The sequence below is a fragment of the Mus musculus genome, chromosome 14 (genome assembly GCF_000001635.26).
Source record: "Mus musculus strain C57BL/6J chromosome 14, GRCm38.p6 C57BL/6J".
Taxonomy (NCBI): domain Eukaryota; kingdom Metazoa; phylum Chordata; class Mammalia; order Rodentia; family Muridae; genus Mus; species Mus musculus.
Window position 1 is genome coordinate 33145455 of NC_000080.6, and position 23547 is coordinate 33169001.

Consider the following 23547-nt stretch of genomic DNA (forward strand, 5'->3'; position numbering starts at 1 on the left):
TCCTTGAGCTCTCACAAGGACTCAGCATGTAATGATTCTCTTTTTTAGTTCCTGTAAGTGCACATCTTAGACATCTAGAAATCTTCAGCAACTATGATGGGGGGGTGGGGGGTTGGAAAGGGCTGCATCTGCATTCCAAAGATTGGCAACTGACTAAGCGTTCCAGTCATGACTACTCTGAACCAAAGCGTGCTCGTGAGGGCAGGAGCCACACAGGATTTCCAAGGGGCAGCACGGGGAAAGAAGGAAGCAAGAGTCTCACTAACTGCTCTGTTTGTGGCTACACCTTAAGCATTCCTTGAGGATTTGGGGTCTATTGAGGTAGATAAACATATGTTATCAGAAATAATCCAACCAGTTTCTTCTTGCTAAAATCGAGATAGATGATTGGTCCACCTTATATTTCCACAGAACAAAGCTGGACCAGGAGATTTGGGGTTTATCAACTAGAATCAAGTGATGCTGTAGATGGCTGTTCTAAGTCAGATTTCCATCTAGACAGCGGAAAGGATGCACCTTCATTGCCCACTCCGGCTTTCTCTTCTACCCTTATTGTCTCTCACCCCAGAATACCTGGTTCAAAGCTCCTGCCTGTATGTATTTCTGCCTTGGATTTGCTAAAACTTTGAGGCTCTCTGCTGCCAGCCATCTCTGATCCTCTTTGTCTAGATTCTGCCTAACACTCTTCTCTAGCTGGTGCTTGCAGCGTTACAGCTCCTGCCTCTTCCCACAGCTCCTAACTTCCTACCCTAGCTAGCATCTCGAGATCCACCCAGCTGTCTCAGACCACTGTTTCTTCCCCACTTGGTACTTTGTGCCTTTAAACTCTTCCCTCTCCTTTCAACCTAGACGACTCACACTTAGCCTTTAAAAATTCCCTCAGCAGGATGTCTGTGCAGGGTTTCCTGACAGACCCACTCGAGGCAAGGCATGTGCCAGTCAAGCAGCCTGTGGTTTGATATATGTGTGACAGTCTCTGAGGAAGGATTTTAGAGCTGACACTAGTAGTTCACATTAGCACCCAGTAGGGGGCAGAGCACCTGCTGCTCAGAAAGCATCAGTGTGCCCACTGGTATTCTCAGTTCATGTTCAGCATCCTAGGAAGAAAATCCACTGACTCTGAGCCTAGGTGGCTGAGTCAGGCTCATCTGTTTCTATTACACAAGCAGATGGTACAGGCTAAGTCACCCCTAGACAGGGGTGGAATTCCAGAGGCTGCCTCCCTTACTTGATAAGGGTTTAGCCTCTGTTAAGCAATATTTCCTCCACTTGCCACACAAAATGAGCTTTTTTGTGTGCAAAGCTGAAATTGCACAGGTGGAAAGTAGATTAAGGGAAGATCTAATATCCACGGGTCTAGGTCATGTCTCCAAAGGTCAGAAGCATCAGACCTTGTGACAAATGCAAATGGACTCAGAGACCAGCATAGCCTGGTCAGGACATCATACTGGCTCTCCAGTTACCTGGAGACACAGTGAGGACCCACCAGAAGCCTCCTGATGGAACTTGAAGCCTTCAAGCTGAGGATAAGTGACGCTGTCAAACACCTTCAGCTCTGACCTCCCACAGGTTGTCAGCCACATCACCAGCTCGATGAGCTCCTCCAGATGGGGCTCCACCACACCCTGGGTCAGCCCGTTATACCTGCAGGACAAACAGGGTCAGCTCCTGGATGGAACAGCTATGTGTGTGTACAGTGCTCCTCCCAGAGGCCAGAAGAGGATGCTAGAGCTCCCCAAACTGAAGTTACTGGTGGTTGTAAGCCACCATGTAGGTGTTTGGGACTGAAACTAGTCCTCCACAAAAGCAAAGGCTCTTAACCACTGAGTCATCTCTCTGACCCCCAAAAGTTCCCTCTCATCATGTGTGTACTCTGTAACTTCCATTGCCATTCGTCATCTGTGGCCTCCAAACAGCAACTGGAACTTGGGTGTAGGTTGTTTGATAAAGTGCTTGTCTCGTATTCAGAGGGACCTGGTTTGGATCCCTAATACTGCATAGGACCAGTCGTGGTGACGTTTACCCATAATCTTAGAATTCGAAAGGTGTGTACAGGAGTATCGAGATCATTCTTGATAATATAGAGAGCTTGAGACCATCCTGAGTTATGTGAGTTACATGAGACCTTATCAAAATAAAATATAAAATAAAATAAATGACATTTCTAAACACACACACTGAGAAAGAGAGAGAGATCAGCAAAGAATTCCAGAAATTAAAAAAAAAATCATGCTTTAAACTAATTTGTTATAATATGGCTACATATATAAATATTGAATTTTGCTATTAACTATTGTTATTAGCCTCTTACTGTACCCAATTTACAAGTTCAACATTGACTATCAGTATGTGTGTATCAGATTCTGTAAGATTTGTATTGCAGATGCCCACTGGAGCTCTTCAGAGCAGACCACTCTCTGTCAGTAAGCAGAGACTGCTGCACAGAGGAACCTGTGAAAGACCACAGCTCTGTTTAGAGGAAGGCTGCTTTCCGTGGCTGGACTCCCAAAAGGCACGAATTTAAGGGGCTCACAGAGCAAAGGGCACCCCCAGAATGGAAGATTCGATATTTCCTAGAAGGAAAAAGAAAACTCAGACCGCATGGGGAAGATGTGCATTTCTGTAGTCTTCCTCACACCTAGCCTGTGGTGGACATGTGCATTTCTGTCATCTTTCTCATGCCTCGCCTATGGCTGATACCTCCAGAGTTTATCTGATACTTTGCTCTGCTTACAGGGCAGAGGGGCCCCGGAGTCTCTGTCCAGATCTTGCCTTCTCAGATCAGGAGTGAATGAAGCATGGCTCCTGGGAAGGCAGACAAGAAGGGATTGAGCCGAGCAGCCGCTTCCTCACACTGGTTTCCCCTTCTGTCTTCTATAAGAAACCTAATGCCCATCCATCGACCAGAAGAAACTTGTAGAAAATGCTACCCAGGGCACCACAGTGGTCACAGTCATCTGGCCACTAGCCAGGCTGCTTACTGTGCAGTGATAGTATATACCCAAAGAAACACTTATTCTTAGCACCCTTTTGAAGGATGCCTCCTTTGAAAGAGACTCTGCATCGACAGCCTTCAGCTTCTCTCATCCAAACCATCTCCAGTGTATCTGAGGCATTCGGTCATGCCTCATGCATCTGTGAAAGACATCGCTAAGGTCCACTCCATTGAGGAGAAGCCAAGCAAAGTCCAAAGGAATGTGCCTAGCCTTGCCCTGAAGCAGCTTCCCCAACTTCAGTGAAAGAGTTTGGGCCACAAAAGGATTTCTTTTATTTCCATCTAGTGCCCATGCTAATACCTAGGCACCCATCCCCTGAATACAATAAGCCTGAATAAAAATTTGGTCCAGCCCCAGATACACAGTGTCTTTTCCACAATTCATGGGTCTGAGAGAGACCTTCAGATGAGAGTTGATCTCAGAAACTACAAGCAGAGGGCAGACATGTGAAGTAGGAAATGCCAAAGGAAGGAAACTTGCTGAAATGCATTCCCAAACTGGCGTTTCCCTAGACGACGGTACTTAGCCCTTCTGTGATGGTGTACTTAGTCCTTATGGTGGCTTTGCGATGGTGTGGAGCAGAAGCAGTCAAAGGACAGCTTTATTGGGTGGTTACCTATCAGTTCTGACAGTGCTGGAGAGCTAAGGTTGGCGCACGGTTCCCACACAGCCCTCCAAACACTGAGGTAGGGTAAAAGCCATCTGATCGCAGAAAGATTCTGAGAGGCACATGAGCTTTACGAGGTGGAACACGCTGGTGGTGTTTGCCACTTGGTGGACTTGATGGAGTGGCTATTATGGTCACTCATTGATTCCCTAAAGAAGGCCTTCCTACATCTATCTGCATGTTCAGTTACTGCTACCAGGAAGGGGGTCTTACTAGCCATGCATGCTCTTAGGAGCCTTGAATTTCATAAGACATGCTTAAACACTCTTGCTATCTCTCTTCCACCAAAGCAGCAAGATGATTCTGGGCCCCACAGCTTGAGGGATGCTGTTTCTCTCCCCTCTCACCAGGCCCCACAACTTACCGCAGCAGTACCTTGAGGAGAAGAGGGTAGCCCTCCCCGTTCTCAAACTCCAGGAGCAGCGCAGAGGAGATGGGGTAGGAGTCTCTCACAAAGTTCAGGATGAGGCTCACAGCCTCGCTCACCTCCGGCGCGGGGAGAGTGTCTGCCAACTTGGAGAGGTTCTGAACTGAGAGCCGGACACAGTCTGCAGCTGTGGGAGGGGAAGCACAGCCCTGCTGAGCCAGGAAGCAGGGGTTTCTGCTGCTGCTCTCCGCTCTCCCCACCATCTACTTCCACTTGAACTTGCACAGCAAGACTTGCGGGAGAATAATTTGAGGCTACTTTCTGTAGGCTCTTAGATTCAAGAATCGAATCCCTGCGAGAGGTGCCATCCTGAGAGCAGCTGACATGGGTGGGGGTGGGGCAGCCTCTTAGCTCCTCCTTTCTAGAATGTAAGAGAGCCCCGCCCCTGAACCCGGGCTCTAGATACTGAGATGTCATGTAAGGCCAGAGCACTGGGGAGAGCCTTAAGAAGCATCATGGAGCCAAGCATGGAAAGTTGAGAAAAAAAAAAAAATCAGCTTGCGGAGCAGTCCTAGGAAGGAACAGTGGGTGAGTGCAGCAGAGGGGATGTTTCAGAAACTCAAGAAGCCAGGGCACTCAAGCAGAGGCCGGAGCTGTGGGGAAAGGAGAAGGTGGGCTCTATTCATGAAAAACCTGCCATCCTTCCTCCCTTCCTCCTTCCCATTCTCTCTCTCTCTCCCTCTCTCCCTCTCTCTCTCTCTCTCTCTCTCCCTCGTCACCTGGAATGGTGGGAAGTCAAAGAAAGATACAAGTCAGAAGAGGGATGCCCTCAGACTGGAGACTCTTTTAAGTGGCAGGAAAGTTACAAAAGTGGGAACCAAGAGGATGCAAGATCAGCTGTGAAGGACTCAGAAGAGCCTGAAGTGAGCCCTTTGAGCCCCATGGTGTCTCCTCCAGGGACTGATTTACAGTAAGAAAAGAATCATGTGGTGCTTTCTCAATTCTAACTAGTAGATTAAAAGAAGACAGATCACAGGGCATGTATTTGTGAACATGCAGGTGATAATGGCAGCTCAGAAACCCAGCTATACAGAGCCCATTCTGAGGCATCAACCAAAGAAGAGAAATGTTGTGTTCCAAGATGGCTGCTGTGCTCACCCAGGAGAGCTGAGATGTTGGGCAGGGGGGAATGGGAGGTGAGTAGAGATAAACACGAGCCTTAACATGTCCTTTTTAAAGCTGTGCAGCCTCAGAGGTCTCCATGCTTATCTGAAGCATTATCTGGGTCCTGAAGTGGCAGTGGATGCTAAGGAGGACCCCTGAGGTAGCTAATGTGATTGACTCACAGAACATTTCATTTTGAATAAAACCCAAGTGTCGGATGAGATGCAGAGGCCAAGTGCTGTAGACTAGAGGCACTGCATGTATGTCATGTATGTATTCATGTGTGTCTTGTATGTATGCATGTATGTCAGTATGTGTGCACATGTGTTATGTATGTGTACATGTGTGTCAAGTATGTATGTATGCATATATGTCAACACTCCCTGGAAACCAAGGCAATGCAAGGCAAGCAACACTATCATTCTGCCCGCCTTATAAATGAGGCAGACAGAATAGTTCAATGGCTATGGATCACTCCGCAGAGCTGGAACCCACGGAGTCTCTACATGCTCCCTAACACAGGCACTAAGATGCAGGAGTCAGACATCTTCTTGTTTAGAAACAGTTTGTCAAGATCTTCTACCAGTCTTGAGCTCCACTTTCCCCATCCCAACATCTGTCTCCAAGAAGCTAGTGATGTAATGAGCAAGCCGGCCCCACGTGCTGTCTGTGTGGGGGTCCGCAGGTGGTAAATGAGTCCCCTCTTTCTCCCTCCTCCAGTGAAGCATCAAGGGGAAGAATGCTCACAGCTTCACAAATGGGGCCACATAAGATAGGATCCTGTACTGAATAAGTTGTCTATCTCTTCTTTCCAGGAACCTGCACTTACGGCGACAAAGACAATGGGCCCTTGAGCTTTGCTCTCAGCTAAAGGAACCCCTTGAGCGACCTGCAGCCCACACCTGGTCTCCTGGAACCTACTTCGCAGATATTGGATGACGCTGGGGCTCTGAGCCTTGGAGATCGCCCGCAGCACACAGAAGGTAGGCTGTTTCCAGAACAAGCAGCTGTGTTCCCTCAGACAGGTGGTGGCGATCAGTAGAGACTGGAGCTCGCTTCCTGAGAGAAGTCCCTCCAGACCCTGAGATTCGCTGCAAATGTTTAACAACATCTGGGAGGGATACACGACAAGGACATTCTGGTTAGGAGGGGTTCTCCTATGGTAGCTTGCTCCCTGCTTCTCTGGAGCTCTGACAGCCATGCCTCAGTCGAAGGAACTGGCTAGTGTGCAAGATCATCCTGCCTCCCCAGCTAGTGCTGTCCACACAGCCAGCTAGGGAAGGGGCATCCCATTTCTACTCACAAACACAACTTCCTGTACAGCATACACCTCTTGAGGGTCCCACTGGGTGAGTCTTGAACAACCATCTAGGTCTGTGTGCCTGTGCCCTATGCTGCTCACACTGTGACGGATGACATCACTTAGTGATGGTGCTCACGCAGTGATGGATGACGTCACTGTGTGATGTCACACACTTCTCAGAAGTGATGTATCAAGTGGCATGTGACTGGGGAAATTGTTGGCTCCAATTTTCCAAGTGGGACAGAGGGGAAAGACCCAAAGAAAGGCACGTCCAGAGGCCAGGGAGGAGGTGGATCTTGGGAGCAAAGGTGGAAGGAAACAGGGGCTGGGGCAGGAGGGGAGCCACGTTGGGGAAGGACGCCACTCTTCACAGAGAGCACAGGGAAATGAAGATGTTGCTACATGAATGCCCCAAAGAGAACAAGGGAGAAAAACCATCTTGCAGCCAACCCCGACGTTGCAGAGTGGAGATGGAAAACCGTTCCTGGAAAGGTCAAGGTGCTTGGGAACTGTGACTGAGAGAAGAGCCTGGCCCTTGCAGAGCAAGCTCAGGGAAGGGGCTCGGGGGTCGGGTCCTGCTAGCTCACCTGCACAAACATCCTCTGCCCTTGAACATCGCTCTCCAAAAGGTCATCCTTTTCCACAGGAAAAGCGAAGAAGAGATACAGGCACTGAAGGAGCAGGGCTGGAAGCCCTGAATCCACCACTCTGCCCAGTGTCTCCTAGAGGGGAAAGTAAGTCACACATAGGTACCCACAGGCAGCGGGAACTCTGACATGCATCAAGCTCCACATCTGTAGAACTGTAGGAAATCCACTTCCCCGCTCTGCATTCCATGTCCTCAGTTGGGAAATGTCGGTGACCGTGGGACCCACCTATGGTCTTCTGCTCCTCTGAAAGGTGATGCCCTCCCTCCCCTTTAACTTTTCTTGACTTCCTTGGGCAATTTGTCCCTTTGCTGCTTCAGGGCCGACTGCTTCTGTGGACATAAAGTCCCCACTTAGACAGCAGACAGGTCCCCCCTCAAGGGCAAACACTTGAGTATAGGTCAGGGGTTACCCTTGCAGCTAGCATCTATGATAAGTCTGTGAAACTGCCCCGAGGAGCCATGACAGGTTAAGGCAGCCCAGCTCCACACAAACACCCAAATGCCTGCCTGATGCTTTATGCTGAGGGCTGCTGCCCCCTCCAGGTCACTTGCTCCCTCCTATTCCCTCTGCATCTCTTGGCCTGTCTTGCAAGGGTCTCTGGCCATTTCTGCTGCTGATTCCAACTGTCAGGTTCCCAAGAGGAAACTAGCCTCTCATCTACCAACCACTCAAGAGGAGGCTTAAGAGTCTCATTTCCATAAAGAGAGGACACAGCCACAGCCAGCATGGGGCACAATTCACTTAGGACAAGGGCCAAGAGTTATATATACCTCATTCCAATTGGACCAACTCAGAAGCGCCATGGAGCCCAGAGCAGGAGCTCTAGGGACAATGGACTAGATTTCTACACAGGAAGCCGGCCTTCTCCATGCCTTCATGCATCTCTAAATCCAACTCAGGGACCCTGGGATCACTAATTGGCACCATGCATAGGATACACCCAGCCTAACCCTTACAGGTAGGGAGTGGTTGATAAACTCAGCCATAAATGTTCTCACACTGACCATATAAGAGAGGCCTGACTGGGCTGGAGAGATGGCTCAGTGATTAAGAGCACTGACTGCTCTTCCAGAGGTCCTGAGTTCAATTCCCAGCAACCACATGGTGGCTCACAACTATCTGTAATGGGATCTGATGCCCTCTTCCCAACTTCTAAAGTCAGAAATACAATACAACCAAGTGGTAGAAGTGAACTGATTCTCGTGTGGTTACACACAGCTCGTCCATTGAGAAGGCAGGGCCTCAAGCCTGGACCTCAGGTCATGAAGTCCATGTGTATCATCAGAAAGGGAGAAGGGAGTTGATTACGAGTCTATGAGGAAAGGGGACAGGTCATTACCCTGGACCTTAGTTCTCCCTGTCCACAGAGAAGGAGCACCTGGGAACACCTTCGAGGCCTGGAACTCACCGAGTCTGTCCCCGTGAGCACATACACTGACTTTAGGAGCAGGTTGCCATCCTGATCCGCGTCACTCTTCCACTGCAGTAGCTGCCCAGCTGCGGCCCGGGCTTGCTCTGCAAGATGCCAAAAGCTCGTTGGTGATGCATCCTATCCACGCAGCTCCCAAAACCTCCTCTTCCCTGAAGATGTGTCTGTCCTGCTGCAGAACACATGTCTCCTTGCCCATGTACCTCAAGGCTACATGAGAATGTCCCAAACATGACTCTCTTCCAGGTTAATAGCCCTGGAGGGGGTGGGTTTTATTACCCATCCGAGTCACCCATAGTTCCCTACTGCAATGATTAATAACTAAGCCTCCAAAACTGGACCCCTACCATCCAGACTTTTCACCCCACTTTTTGTATCACCCAACACCTTACACTGCTGAAGAGTCAGCAATCTATGTTAGTCTTAAGGTTCCTTCCACCTGCAATTCCTTCTGTCCCTCAGCCCACAGCCCCATGACACACAGCTAGCCTCCATGGGCCGGCTCACATGATTGGAAGAATGCCTATCAGACACTCCAATAAAAGGTGCATTCTCAAGCTTCAGTGTCTTTACCAGACCAAGCTCGCCACTGCACATATGGGTCCTTCCTTCTCTGACCCCGGGACAGTCTCCAGATATCCAGGATGGGTATCTGTGTATCTGTGTATCTGTGTGTATCTGTGGTGTGTGTGTGTGTGAGAGAGAGAGACAGAGACAGAAAGAGACAGAGACAGCGACAGAGAGATAGAGAGGGGGAGAGGGGGAGGGATTATGTGCCTCTGCTTGTCTGTGTCTGTGTGTCTCTATGCATGTATTTGTATGTAGTATCTGTCAGTAGTATCTATATATGTGTATGTATGATGTACAGTTCTGTGTGTGCCTCTATATGAGATTCTGCATATGTACATATACTTTCTGTTTATGACCTGTGTCTCTTCTATGTGTATTTTTGTGTGTAAATATTTATGTATAGTTTCTATGTGGGGTGCAGTGTGTGCTATGTGTATAGTGTGACTGATAGTGTGTTTCTGTTTGTGCAGATGATATGTGTTTAGGGTCTGAATGGGCAGTAGGTATAGAATGAGTATTTATGTGCATATGTGGAAAGTACTTTTGGTTTGGGTTTATGTGTGCAGTACAGAGTATATGACTGTGAAATATATCTATGTGAAATAGTGTGTGTGTGTGCATATGCACACATGCACTCATGTGTGATACAAATACAGCATCTGTGTAGTGAAGTATTCGTGTTCAGTGTGGTGTTCGGAATGTATGCAATGTGTATAGTGTGCCTATGAACATCTCTGCGTGAAATTTTTGTGTTTTGTGTCCATGTGTGCAATGCGACTGTGTATGGATGTGGATGAACTCTGTCTGGCATGACTCTGTGTGTGTGTGTGTGTGTGTGTGTGTGTGTGTGTGTGTGTGTGTGTGTGTGCACTCGCACGCACATGCTCTGTGTGGTGGGACTGCATGTGCCTGTGTCACAGGCTTCACTTCTTGCTGTGTCCCTCCTTTTTCCCAAGTCCATGACTCTCTCCTTTCAGAAGAGAGCAGAGAGAAGGAGACAGGTGAGTCTGCAGCCTATTTTGTCCTCCATCCTCACTCCTGAGCCTCTTCTTTTACCTGCGGGCTTCCCAGCAAGTGCCTGTTGTATTTCCTGGGCAAGTTGGTCAGACACATCTTCTGCCAGCCTTTGGAGACTTCGAAAGCAGATAATACCCACAGAATGTTCCCAAGCCTGAAAGGCAACAATCAGACTCCAATTAGAGAGGGTCGTGCAACAAGCCAACCATGAAAGTCACCTGGCCTGCCTCCAGCCAGCCAAAGGCTCCACTCCTGCCCCAGGAATAACCAAAAGTTTGCCTATCATCCACTGTGGACATCCATTGGCTGTCACTTGGCAAGATCTGGAATCGTCACAGTATCTGATCTCTGTGCATGTCAAGGGATTGTCTACACTAGGTTAACTGAAGCAGGAAGACCCACATAATTTGGGCATCATCTCTCAGTTTACTCAACCCAGGCTGAATAAAGAGGGGAACTAGGCAACAGCATCCCTCTCTCTGTCACTTTATCTGTCTCTCTTTGTCTCTGTGTCTCTGTCTATCTCTATTTCTCTGTTTCTCTCTGTCTCTATCTCTGTCTGTCTGTTTCTATCTGTATGTTTCTGTGTTTCTGTCTAACTGTCTCTGTCTATTTCTGTTTCTTTCTGTCTCTCTGTCTCTCTGTCTCTCTCTGTGTGTCTGTCTGTTTCTCTCTGTCTCTGTGCCTCTGTCTCTCTGTGTTTCTGTCTCTCTTTCTCTCTGTCTCTCTGTCATTCTCTTTCTCTCTGTCTCTCTATCTCTGTCTCACTCTCTCGCTCTCTGTTTGCTGACTGGAAATGCAATGTGGCCAGCTGTTCCATGTGCCTGCTGCCATGACATGCTGCTATGATGGGCTGTGCCCTGGAACCATGAGCTAAAACACACTCTTCCATTTCTGATATACTAGGTGTGGAGGATTTGTGAGCTAGGTTTCGAACTAAATGTTGCATGGGGGCTGATTTTTTTGTTTTGTGTTTTAAATTTTCTATTCTGTAAATGGTCAGCTAACTGGCAAAGGATTGTAAATGGAAGGAAATATAGAGCTTTAGTAAAACAACAAAACTGCTGATGGCTATTAGACACAGTAAGTCTTCAACAAATATTTGACAAGAACATTATTACAAGATCCACAATGCACAATAATAATGATGGCCAAGTGCATAATATGATGGTCTTATTTTCACCAACACTCTTACTAGCCTTTGAGGTTGGCATTATTTTTAGACACACTTCGAAGAAATGGAGTATGATGGTTAGTTTTAACTTGCCACAACCTTGAATCACCTGAGAAGAAAGCCTGGATGGAAAAGTTTCTAATCGGGTTGGCTTGACTAAACAAATCTGTGGGGGGTTGTATGGGTTGTTAATTGATATAGGGAGACTCAGTCCATAATGGGTGGCACCATTCCCCAGGCTGGGGTCTTGAACCATGTAGAATAAGATAGAGCTAAGCGTAAGCAAGCAGGCAGCATGAGTGTATCCATTCTCTCTGACCTTGACAATAGATGTGATGTGACTAAGTTATTTATGTTCATGCCTTGACTTCCCCTTAATGATGGACTGCATCCTGGAATTATGAGCCAAGCAACCCCTTTCCTCTCCATTGCTACTTTTGGTCAGGGCATTTTATCAGAGCAACAGAAATGAAGCCAGAATGATGAGAGTGAAGGAGAGAATAAGCAAGGGATTCTGTTAAGATGCAGCCTCAAGAGTTAAGCTGTTTCAGAGGGGCATGGTGGTGCACACCTGTGGTGCCAGCACTCAGCGGCTGAGGCAAGAATATAGCAAAATCAAAGCTAGCCTGGGCTACATGATACTGTGTCTAGGAAGGAAGGAAGGAAGGAAGGAAGGAAGGAAGGAAGGAAAGAAGAGGAGAGGAAAGGAAAGGAGAGGAGAGGAGAGGAGAGGAGAGGAGAGGAGAGGAGAGGAGAGGAGAGGAGAGGAGAGGAGAGGAGAGAAGAGAAGAGAAGAGAAGAGAAGAGAAGAGAAGAGAAGAGAAGAGAAGAGAAGAGAAGAGAAGAGAAGAGAAGAGAAGAGAAATAGAAAGAGGAGGAGTTGGATTCGGATTATTTCATCCACAGAGAGCCTAACCAGGTAGCCTTTTCATATCCATGACCATGGCAGCTACCACCTGGACTCGGTCACTCAGACACGTAATCTCTAGATGGGAAACAATCCTTTAATCTTGGAATTTCTGAGGTAGGGTACTGTCCTTCCCTGGGACCATGAACTCTGTGGTACAAACTTTCAAATAAATTCCTTACCTCCTCCCTCAACTCCCAAGCCCTTCAAAGACCAATTTTCAGGCCATTGACTCTGGAGCATGGATATTGTCTCGGGAGCAGTGGGACTCCTGGAGGCACGCGACAATAAAGCAAATAGGGCCACTGTGACTTGAGCAGTAATTGTACTCAGAGCCAGGGCTCCCAAGGCACAGCTTCTTCCTGGGACTGTGATGGGCGCTTTCTCCAGGCTGCCTTAGCTCTTTCAGGCCGCCAGGGTGCCATTTGATGCACAGAGCCAATCATTCGCTGAATGGTACCACAGAGACCCCCAAAGAGTTAAAGCAGCTTCCAAAAGGCCCTAATTTTTTCCCAAACTGGGACTTGCATGCTGAGAAAATATTGCTCAATATTTTTTTAAAAAATCTTTTATTTACTAACATTATCTAAGCTGCACCATCATGCCTCGTGGCTGTCCCTTCTCTTCTCAGGCAAGAAAGGAAACAATGCTATGATCTCCAAAGGGAAATAAACAAAGACAGACACTCATGTGGCAATGGGAGGAAACCCCAGCTGCTCAGGACAAAAAGTGTGGTTGCCTTTCCTGCCTGACCATGATATTATTACTCTCACTGTGGTCTGAGAGGTTGGCCTTTGAGTTTCAACCGTTCCTGGGGCTTTACATGAGACTTCCTGCTTAGTGTGGCACTGTGGACAACCACCCTTATAAATTAAAAACAAAAGTAAAAGTGCTATGGCAAAGCTTCTGTTAAAGTAACAAAGCTGCAGTTTCCCTGAAGTGAGAGTAAACTAGGGTCGGTCTCCACTGCCAGGTAGAGTAGACTCAGGAGTGAGCTAGGGCAGACGTTGACATCCTGTGTCCCCTCTAGAAATCACACTAGAAAATAATTGTTGGTTAGTTCTGCTATCATATTCAGGGGTGCTTATCTTTCTTTCAGTACCAGAAGACCTACTTTTAAAATGACCATATTTATTGATACAAAGTCCATTGGATTGGTAGTTAGCTTAAGAATGAACATAGCGGACATGAACCCATGTGTACAAGGTGCACACACACACACACACACACACACACACACACACACACACGGAGGTAGAATGTGAACAAAAAGGAGAATAACCATATTCCTGCCCACACAGCTCTTTACTATATTCCTACCCACACAGCTCTTTACTCGGGACTGTCTAATCTTCCTGCTACTTGGCAGCAACACTCTACACTCAAGGATCCCAGCACTCCAACTGACAGGGAGCTACCACAGGAGTCTCCTGAGTGCTGTGCCTAGAAATGTTTGCCCTCCCTACTCTTATATTCAAGCCACCAAAACTCTCCTAGATTCAAGAAGAAGGTTGTGACAAGTGAGATGTGGAGCCTAACAGATATATCTATAATACAACTCCCACAGATACATCTATAATACAACTCCCACACCTATGGCTCAAGAATCATTGAAGAAGTGGAGGAAGGAAGACTGTGAGAGCCCAAGGATTGGGGAGTCTTCTGTAAGATTGTGTCTTCTAATAATGTTGGAAGGTACACTCATGAAGTCTCACCAATAGGACTCGGCAAACATGAAATGAACAAGAACACAGCAGTAGAAATACTAATGTGAACAAGGAAACAAAGAGGTTTCAACCATGAACAAAGAACTATAGCCAACTAAGAAGGCTGGGATCAGGAGAAACAATCCTCCCAAGGGAAGGACATACACTTGGTTATCCAATACCAACTGGTCAGTCTTTCAAATACATAGAGAGAAGTAGTACTACACAAACTGAGCAGGTTATATTTATGTATTTAGGAAGATGTGTGTGTATATATTTTTTTAAATTGGTGCACAAAAGCTTTTGTTGAAATAAAAAAAAAGGTGTGTGTGTAAAAACAACAAATAATGAAAAATGCAGCCATAAATCTGAAAGATCAAGGAGGGGGTACATGAAGAATATACAGAGAGACCAAGAACAGGGAAAATGATGTAATTGTAATCTCGCAAGTCAAAAGAAATATTTTTAAAAGAGAAAGGAACATAGACCTTCCTTCTCAGATGGAGGAGTGTGAGACCATTTACAGAATTCCCCAGCCTACCACAACCACAGATCTCCCTTTTCTCCAGTGTATCTCTCCAGTTCCATACACTGAGGAATTTTGCAATCACTTCTGGGTCCTCTCTGTCTTGCTTCCTGCTTTTCTCAGAGCACAAATCCAAGGACAATCTCAATCGATGAGAGCTACAGCATTGGCTCTCTTCATATCTGTCACCACAGAGTATTTTTGCATGACCTGGAGTGCAGCCTATCTACTGAAGCAAATGCAGTCTAAGACCAGAACTCATCTGTGCTTTCTTCAAGCATGCTTCTTCCTCCAGCATGAAATCCTAGGATGGGGAAAGTTCTCAGAATTCAAAGCCCACAGTTCTGTACAAAGAACAGCAATCTTTACAACATTGCTCTGTGTGCCATAGAAGCCACTGGCCCTGTGTTGCTTCTTATGTGATGGAATAACACCTCTTCTCTGCCCTCACCACCCTGGAGTTAGATACCCAGACAGCATGTGTGCAGGGAGTGGCAATCATTTTGTCACCAAGGGAGAAGTAAGGTCCTAGCAGGCAAAGTTGTTGCATCATGAGTCATCATGGACCAAGAAAAGGAAAAGCAGATAGGCCCTACCCTACAAACTCAAGCACGGAGCAAAGGAGCCTAGTGGTTAGCAATGCAGGCTTCAGGCAGGCTTTCCACTTCAGTTCTGCTCCCAACTAACAACTGGATGACCTGGGGCAGGTTGCTCAACATCTGCAAACCTCTATTTCTCCACTTTCAGGGTTGCCATTTATGTAGCTTCATATCAATATCCACAGGGTTATAATGAGGACCTGTAAACACGTAGCAAAGTGCTGGGTCAGGTAGGGCTTGCTGAGTGTTGTTTAGGTCTCATCTATGACAGCGTCTGTTCAGCTGACATCACAACACAATCCTCAAGGTCTTCCTTCTGCCCCTGCTATGTGCTTGAACTTGGAGCACCACTCTCCTTCAGGTGCCTTTTGTTTCTATTCTGCTCCTGGATTTACAACGGACTCGCATCCCAATAAATCCACTGTAGATGAGAATATACCAAACACAGCTAGCCTACTGAGCATGCACTGCACTGGTTGTTTGGCTGTGGTACCTAGGCCAGCCAGGAGCTGGGACTCACAGTCTCAGGCCAGCAGAGCGAGAGAGGATAATACCAGACACTGGCAGACCTGGAGAAAAGCAGCATTTTAAGCCTAACATTCCACTTCAGCCGACCACACATTACTTTGCACATAAAGGTGTAACATCTTAAGTCAAACCATGGTAAGTCTGTGGCCATATTTGTATAGTTTGGTAGTACTACTTAAAGGCTGATTGGTTGTTTGAATAGATTTGGCCCTCATAGACTCATTTGTTTGAGTACCTGGCCTATGGGGAGTGGCACTATTAGGTGTGGCCTCCTTGGAGGAAGTGTCACATGGGATGGGCTTTGAGATCTCCTAGTTTCAAGCTCCCCGCAGTGTGGAAGAGCCCCTCCTGCTGGCTGCCTGTGGGAGACAGTCGCTCCTGGCAGCCTGCAGATCAAGATAGAACTCTCAGCTCCTCCAGCCCCGTGTCTACCTGAGTGCTGCCGTGCTTCCCACCATGATGATAACGGACTGACCCTCTGAAACTGTAAGACAGCCCCAATTCAATGTTTGGTTTTATAAGAGTTGCCTTGATCACAGCAATAAAACACTAACTAAGACAACAGGACAAGGTGATACTTAGAAAAAAGCAAGAGAGCAGCCCTGGGGAAGAGCTGACCCTAGACCAGGACTGAGACACTGCTGACTTTAGCCTGGCTGAGAATGCATCTTCCTATGCACTAAAGACATGAGAGCCCTGACCACAGGGAAGAGCCTAGCGCCCTAGAGGTGAACTTGATTTCTGACTCATCCCCCAGGTCAGCCCTTGTCAGAATTCCAGACACTCTGGGTTTCCCATAGGCCTCCCTGTTACCAAAATGGTAACCAAAATCTTGCTTGGGTTAGCGACTCTTCTGTCAGTCTCAAGAGTCACCAACTTAAAGCGTGTATGACTGCCAACCTTCACCACATCTTGCCGCCACAAAGCTCACCCCTTCTCTGTTAGTCTGACTGACAGAGAAGCTGCTTCAGTCAGGCGTGACCCCACACCTCAGGAAATGCTCCTTTCCAAGCAGGAGTAACTCAAACTCACATGTGCACATTGCCTTCATTCAAAGAACATTCTAGATCACATTATTTTTCCTTGGTCCCAAAATGAAGAGTCAAGTTTAGACATTGCACCTCCATCAACCAAAGTAAATGAGAGCTCTTTTATGTACACTTGAGAGTTTCAACTGTCCAGGTGCTGATGTTATCATAGCTACCATTTTTTTTTCCAAAAGAATTGAAAATGTGATTTTTATATTGCTCATAAGGCATGATGCTTATGGAACTTTATGACATCTCATGAATAAAACTAAGGCAAGCCTTCTCTGGGCTCATCTGAGACCTCTTGTGTGGGTATTCACACCACCAACTCTATTTTTAGCTATCTGTCGAGTGTCCTCAGAGCATGATATCAGCCTGTGGTGCTGAAGAGCGGCAGGATCCGCACATTAGCAATGGCGTGTTTTCCAGATAGCTAGAAATGAGGCTTCTGTACAATCTCACCAGAAATAACAATAAATAATAAATAAATACAGCCAAAACACACAGTTTACTAAATGCCCAGACTCAGCCAGTGCGTATATCAAAACATCACGCTGTACCCCACGAATAGCTGCTAAAAGCTTGTGTGCCAAACAAAAATAAAATAAAATCTGGGATTCTGACCTTTAGGAAGAGGGGGAGAAGGCTCAGCAAGTTCTTGCGACGTTCTTCTGGGTTCCTGGGCATTAGCTGCTGATAGTCCAGGAATTTCTGTTCAAGCATATCCCAGAGGACACTGGGGCCGGGCGACTGCCCTTCTAGTGAAAAACTGGGCTTCACAGCAGGGGATTGCCCTTCATTTTGGAAACCTGGGTCCTCGGGTCTGTCCTCAGTCTTTGAAAGATCTTCAGCCTCCATCGTTGGCGAAGCAGATCTGAATCCAGAACAAACGATTCAAAATGAAAAGTCCTGCTGTGCCACTTCCTGATGATTGGTTGGGGAGAAAAGTCAAACATTATTCAGTTCAGCTTCCAGAAGTGTCTAAGTGTCAGAACCCTACTAGAATGAGGAAGGACCATCCAAAAGAGATCCAGACTCAGATGTGATTAACACATAGAATTAACAGTACCACATGTTCCAGGCAGTGTGTGGGAGTCAGTAGATAAACCATATACGGTGACACTGAGTGAGGGATCCTCTCTGCAGATACCTAAGGAGACCCACAGGCCCAGAGGCATAAGGGGAATATATATCAGGCTGTGACTAAAGCTGGGGAGCTCCTTCAAGCTGATTCTCTTCTAAGAGACCGCAGAAATACAGGAGACATGCAAATGTAGGAGCAGTAAAGGCATGAAATTCTTTAAAATGTCTGGGAGGCTGGAGAGATGCTGCACAGGGTAAGAGTACTTGCAACTTTTGCAGAGAATCTGGGCTTGGTTCCCAGCACCCATGTGGTGAGTCACAACCATTTGTTATTTCAGTTGCAGAGGGACCTACACGCGTGTGTGTTCTCTGTGGACACCAGGCACACATGTGCATGGACATACATGCAAACAAAATTCTCACGCACATAAAATAAAATGAATCTTTTTCAAATAAATTTTTAAGTCATAGGCAGCTTATAAATAATGTTAACTAATATATAATTTATATAAGACACAATTCACTTTTTAACTTTTCTAAGTTAAGGTCATGTATGTTATACACACATATACATACAAATGGCATATCTGTATGTATATATATGCATTTATGTTATTTTAACAATTCTTTATGTAGTTAAGTGGCATAAGTCTAGTTAAGGATGGCCCGATGCAAACACCTGTAATCCCAGTGGGAAGGTGAGGGGAAGGACTGCAGATTCAAAGCCAGCCTGGGTGTATAGTGAGTTACATGGATGCCTAGGCTACATAGCAAGACCCAGCCTCAGAAAGAGAGAGAGAGAAAGAAAGAAAACCAGATGTACAACTATCATCGTTAGGAATGTCTAAAAGTTTTTATAGGTATGCAATCTATATTTATAGGCATTTAATCTATATAAACTGTAACATCTACAACTTACGCCTGAAAGGAGAGGTTCCCTGTTTGCTATCAGCACTGTTTGCTTTGTGCTCAGTATGTTTGGAGGACTATGTGCTCAAAATGACCCTTGGGTCCCTGAGCTTGCTGGAGCCCTCTGTAAGTATATACAGGATCAAGCTGTGACAGCAAGTGCCCTCAAGTCAGCACACAAAAGAATAAGAGCCTTTGGGGTGGAAGTAGCTATAGCCAGTTCCCCTGCTAGGTGTGTCTGCCCCAGAAGTTGCTTTTGTCTGTGTCCTTGACTGTTCATTGTCAAACATCTCAGGAGAGTTGTGCTTGGTTCACAGTACAGCACAGGCCTGGGGTTCATTCGACTGAAGTGAAACCCACTCCAAATAGAGATCAAAAATGTCTAAGCTTCCAGCATAACTATCTCCCCAAACTCAACATTACCATGTGTCTTAGTCAGGGTTTCTATTCCTGCACAAACATCATGACCAAGAAGCAAGTTGGGGAGGAAAGGGTTTATTTGGCTTACACTTCCATACTGCTGTTCATCACCAAAGGAAGTCAGGACTGGAACTCAAGCAGGTCAGGAAGCAGGAGCTGATGCAGAGGCCATGGAGGGATGTTCTTTACTGGCTTGCTTCCCCTGGCTTGCTCAGCCTGCTGTCTTATAGAACCCAAGACTACCAGCCCAGAGATGGTACCACCCACAAGGGGCCTTTCCCCCTTGATCACTAATTGAGAAAATGCCTTACAGATGGATCTCATGGAGGCATTTCCTCAACTGAAGTTCCTTTCTCTGTGATAACTCCAGCTGTGCCAAGTTGACACAAAACTAGCCAGTACACCATGTCAGAATCCATCCTGAACTCAAACTCAGAGGCACATCAGTTACACTTGACTAACCAAAAGAAAGGGGACTAGACTCCTGTCCCTGTATTTCCAGGCAATGCTAGCCATCCTCCAGAACGCCCTGACCTGGCTTAGGTGCAAATCCGCCATCCCCAGCCCTTTTCTGTCTGTCACTCATGCCTCCTACCCTCAGACTTCATTCCCAGAAATCATTTTTCGTATTTTGTTTTAATGGATTAAAAAAAAAATCCATGAGATGGGTGGGATATTGCTAATCCATTTAAAATGTAATGAACGAACCAAGAAATGTAAGTATCAAATAATTACTCTGGATGAAAGAACCAGGACCCAGAAGATCACAATTAAATGATCCCATGTTTATGAAACTCGAAAACATAATATCTGTTGACCTAGGAAGGCTCAGTGGCCACCTGAGTCTGAGGATAACGTCACTAGGCGGGGACATCATGGGATTTTTGTGGCTATGCAACTGTTCATTATTGATCACAGTGTTCGTTACAAGAAAGCACATATTTAGCAAAACTCATGAAAGGCAGGTTTTAAATGGGCACAGTTGTAGTTACCACGTAAAATGCCCCTGAAGTGTTCGGTGCAGGCATTGGAGTTAATGTCTCTCTGGAAGGAGCATTGGAGTTGCTCACGTCCCTCAGTCCCTTCCCTGGCCTTGGCAGGCTCTTCTGGCAATATCTATCTTCTTAGTCTTGGCTCTCCATTGCCCAGGTCTATACCCATGCCTGCTTGGTGGGTAATGCACTCCTGGCATGGACACTTGGGGAACACAGCCAACAGCCCCTGGTTTGTGTGCCTGCTTTTCAAGTACCCTGGTGGCTTGGTCCTTTTAGGATCTCACTCAGCACAGTGTCTTCGGACAGAAACACACAGCTGTGTATTTGTGAAGTTTGTGTCCTCCTGATGCCACCTCTTTACAAAGTGGTATTGTGTGTGCATCTACTTGACAGCTCTCGCAGTGGCAGAGGGCTAACTCACCCTCAGCCTCCAGTTCAGCACACAGTGCTGTAGGGGAATAGTCATGCAGACTGCCTCACAGGACGATACAGCGTTGGTATACATCTGAAAGCAGCAGAATTGAATGAAGAACCTATGCACCACGCTAGGTTCCATCAGATTCCACTCAGGTGCCTCCAGTAAACAGGCATGGGGCACACTCCCTCCTCTCACGCCTCACAGCCGGCCACCCTGGATTGGCATCACCCGGTAGTCTAGTGATTGACAATGACTTTGAACTGAAGACTGTTTCGCTGTCATGTTAATGTCTCTCTGGAAGGAGCATCTTCCCTGTGCCTTTTGGGCTTCTGGATCCTCCTTAGTGAGCTGACTACTCATAATCTTTCCTTAAGTGTCTGTGTCTTGTTGATTTCCAAGAATATATTATAGAAGGTGGTCTTGTTTGTTTCAAAAATTATAAGTATCAAGAAGATAGTTCAGTCAGTAAAGTGCTTGGGCTGAGATCCTAATTTCTATCTCCAGAAGCTGTATAAATAGCCAGCCATGGTAGCTCACACTATTAATCCCTAAAAATGGGAATTGGGGACAGGTGGAGCTCTGTGCCAGCCTAGCCTGCTCAGCAAGCTCCAATTCAATTACAGACCCTGTCTCAAAAAAACATGATGGGGCCTGAAGGGATGGCTCAGTAGTGAATAACACTTGCTGCTCTTAAAGGGAGCCCAGTTTAGATCATAGCACCCACATGGCTATTAACAACCTTCAGTTCCAGGGGCTCCAAGCACATATGTGATATACATACATACATGGAAAATACACATAAAAATACATACATGTAAAAAGCAAAAATAATGAAGTCTTTTATTTTTTAAAAAATGATGAATAGCTCCTGAAGAAAGAAACTGAAGTCTGATCTCTAACCTACACACACATCCAAAAGCACCCATACACATGCAGGCACACATACAAGTTCACACAAACACGCAAGTACACACAAACACACAAGAACGCACACACACATGCATGCACAAAAGTGCAAGTATCATTTTGGATATTCTTCTCTTATAAACTGCTTCATTATTTTTTTTTTGTCTTAGTACACTGACTCCTTTCCAATTGCCCTGAACATCTTTCTCCACAGAGGCTGAAAGTAAGAGGCATGGCAGTCTTTGAGCTCATAGACAAGCACTAGGGGAAGCTGGCATGTTAGGACACAGGGTTGTCCCTTCAAGAGAAGGAACGCAATATCCATTATCCACCCAGAAGTGGGTGAGCGAATGCGCTCCCTAGCCTGATGACTTTTGCTCTAGCTGTGTGGCTAGAGACTTTTCTGGCACCAAATCCTCCCCCAGACCCTTATCATAAAGTTGTTTTTCTCAATGAATCTATAAAATCTATCATCTGCATTTAGCAAATTCTACTCCTCAAGGGGATTTACATAAGCTTTGTTGTTGTGTGTGTGAAATTGAGTCAATTGTTGCCAGAATAATTTTCACCAAATTGTGCTGTGCTTACATATGCCTGGAATAAAACTACTCAGGCTCGAATTCCAGAAGTTTAAACCAACACCAGCTACTGAACCATTTTGAATCAAACTGCCTTCTTGGCTCTCACAGATCATCTCTCTGCTGGCTGTGAAGGTCACAGAGACTGCCACAGCTGAAGAGTGATGTCCATCACTTATTTAATGATGCCACAGACTTAGGCCAACTACTCACCATTGCAGACAGTCTTCCCATCTAAATGATGAACCGTGATGCTTTCCTAAATGTCTAAAAAGGAAACAGCCAGTTCTAAGTCACCCAGTGTTCTAGGCCTTCCGTCCTGTTCTCAGCACATGGTGCCACGGGGCCCAGGAGTGTGCTGTCTTGGATAACCCTAATTATTTTATTAGCCTGTGTTCATTTTACAAAGTTAGGGCTTCCCTTCTGACACTTTTGCACATGTGCATGGCACACTTTGATCTTGTTCACTCCCATGTCTCCTCTTGTCTCCCACTATGCCAATACCATTGATTTCAAGTCCTGCTGACTTTACAAACACAACAGACAGGAAACAAACTCCTCCCTGTACTTTCTGGCTGTGTGTGTGCTTCAAAGGGAGGCGCTGTGGGTGCCATCTGTCCAGCCTGCACCCTCAGAGCCCTCCATAGATGCTATTCTACTGTCAGATCCCAGCATGTCCTTGTCTCTTGCTTCCTTGTAGGGGGTCTCAGCTACTTTCCATGGCTTTATCCCCAAGGAAACATATCTAAGGAGTATTACGTTTAAACATAATGTGTTCTTAACTAAGTACATGAAATAATGCTTGAGCCAATGAAGGAATCAGATTCCATGTTGATTGTGCAACACATACACATGCACACACACACACACACACACACACACATATATGCACACACATGCTCCCTCTGTGTCCCTTTTTGGAACATGTTCTCTGTAATCAGTCTAAGATTTCCACGTGCTTTCCCCAAACACCGAGAGACACTCACACTGCTATGCCTACAGTGCTGAACCATATCCAGAGCAGAGTCACCCAAAGCACAGCCCTACTGAGAGGCCACCATCCCATGGATCAGTTGTGCTGTGGCCAGACTCATGGAGTCTGCCAACCAGCACTTTCAGAGACCCTCATCTTGGGAGTAAACAGCAGAGAGTCAAAGCCACAGGTTGGAAAAGCATGTGTGAGCCTGGTAGGTATGACAATGGACACCTTTAGTCACAGCACTCAGGAGACAGAGGCAGGAGGAGCTCTGTGAGTTAAAAGCCATCCTGATCGACCTAGCATGTTCTAGGGCAGCCAAGGCTGCAAAGTGAGACTGACATTGTCTAGCAACAAAAATGGCAAAGAATGCAGGACATGGGGTTTAACACACAGCAGACATCGTGTGTCCTGTTCCCTCTGGGTGCAGAAGCTGGGTTTGTTGAACTGAAACACTTGACTCACATGGGGTGGGGGGGAGACACACCAAGCCAGTGGAGAAACAGAAGTGTCTCACAAATACGGACCCGTGAAATGAGCTCCTGACTCAGATATAGAGCTGTGGCCACAGCCCTCTGCCTCTCGGCTCTTACCTGTGTCTGCTTCAGTTCTGTTTATCAGGGGAAGGAAA

The 23547-nt window shown here is 46.5% G+C and overlaps 1 protein-coding gene across 6 annotated transcripts in view; it reads right to left on the reverse strand.

Annotated features, from left to right (window-relative positions):
- Wdfy4 (WD repeat and FYVE domain containing 4) overlaps positions 1–23547 on the reverse strand; it is a 234309-nt gene that overhangs the window by 185908 nt on the left and 24854 nt on the right. For all 6 annotated transcript variants that reach the window (NM_001146022.2, XM_011245119.3, XM_011245118.3 and 3 more), the window contains 7 exons: positions 17256–17505; positions 10203–10317; positions 8556–8662; positions 7085–7219; positions 6116–6305; positions 4028–4217; positions 1487–1644 (listed from right to left, as the gene is read on the reverse strand). In NM_001146022.2, coding sequence (NP_001139494.1) covers positions 1487–1644; positions 4028–4217; positions 6116–6305; positions 7085–7219; positions 8556–8662; positions 10203–10317; positions 17256–17489 — 1129 coding nt within the window. In that variant the 5' untranslated portion in view covers positions 17490–17505. The remainder of the gene's footprint in view (positions 1–1486; positions 1645–4027; positions 4218–6115; positions 6306–7084; positions 7220–8555; positions 8663–10202; positions 10318–17255; positions 17506–23547) is intronic.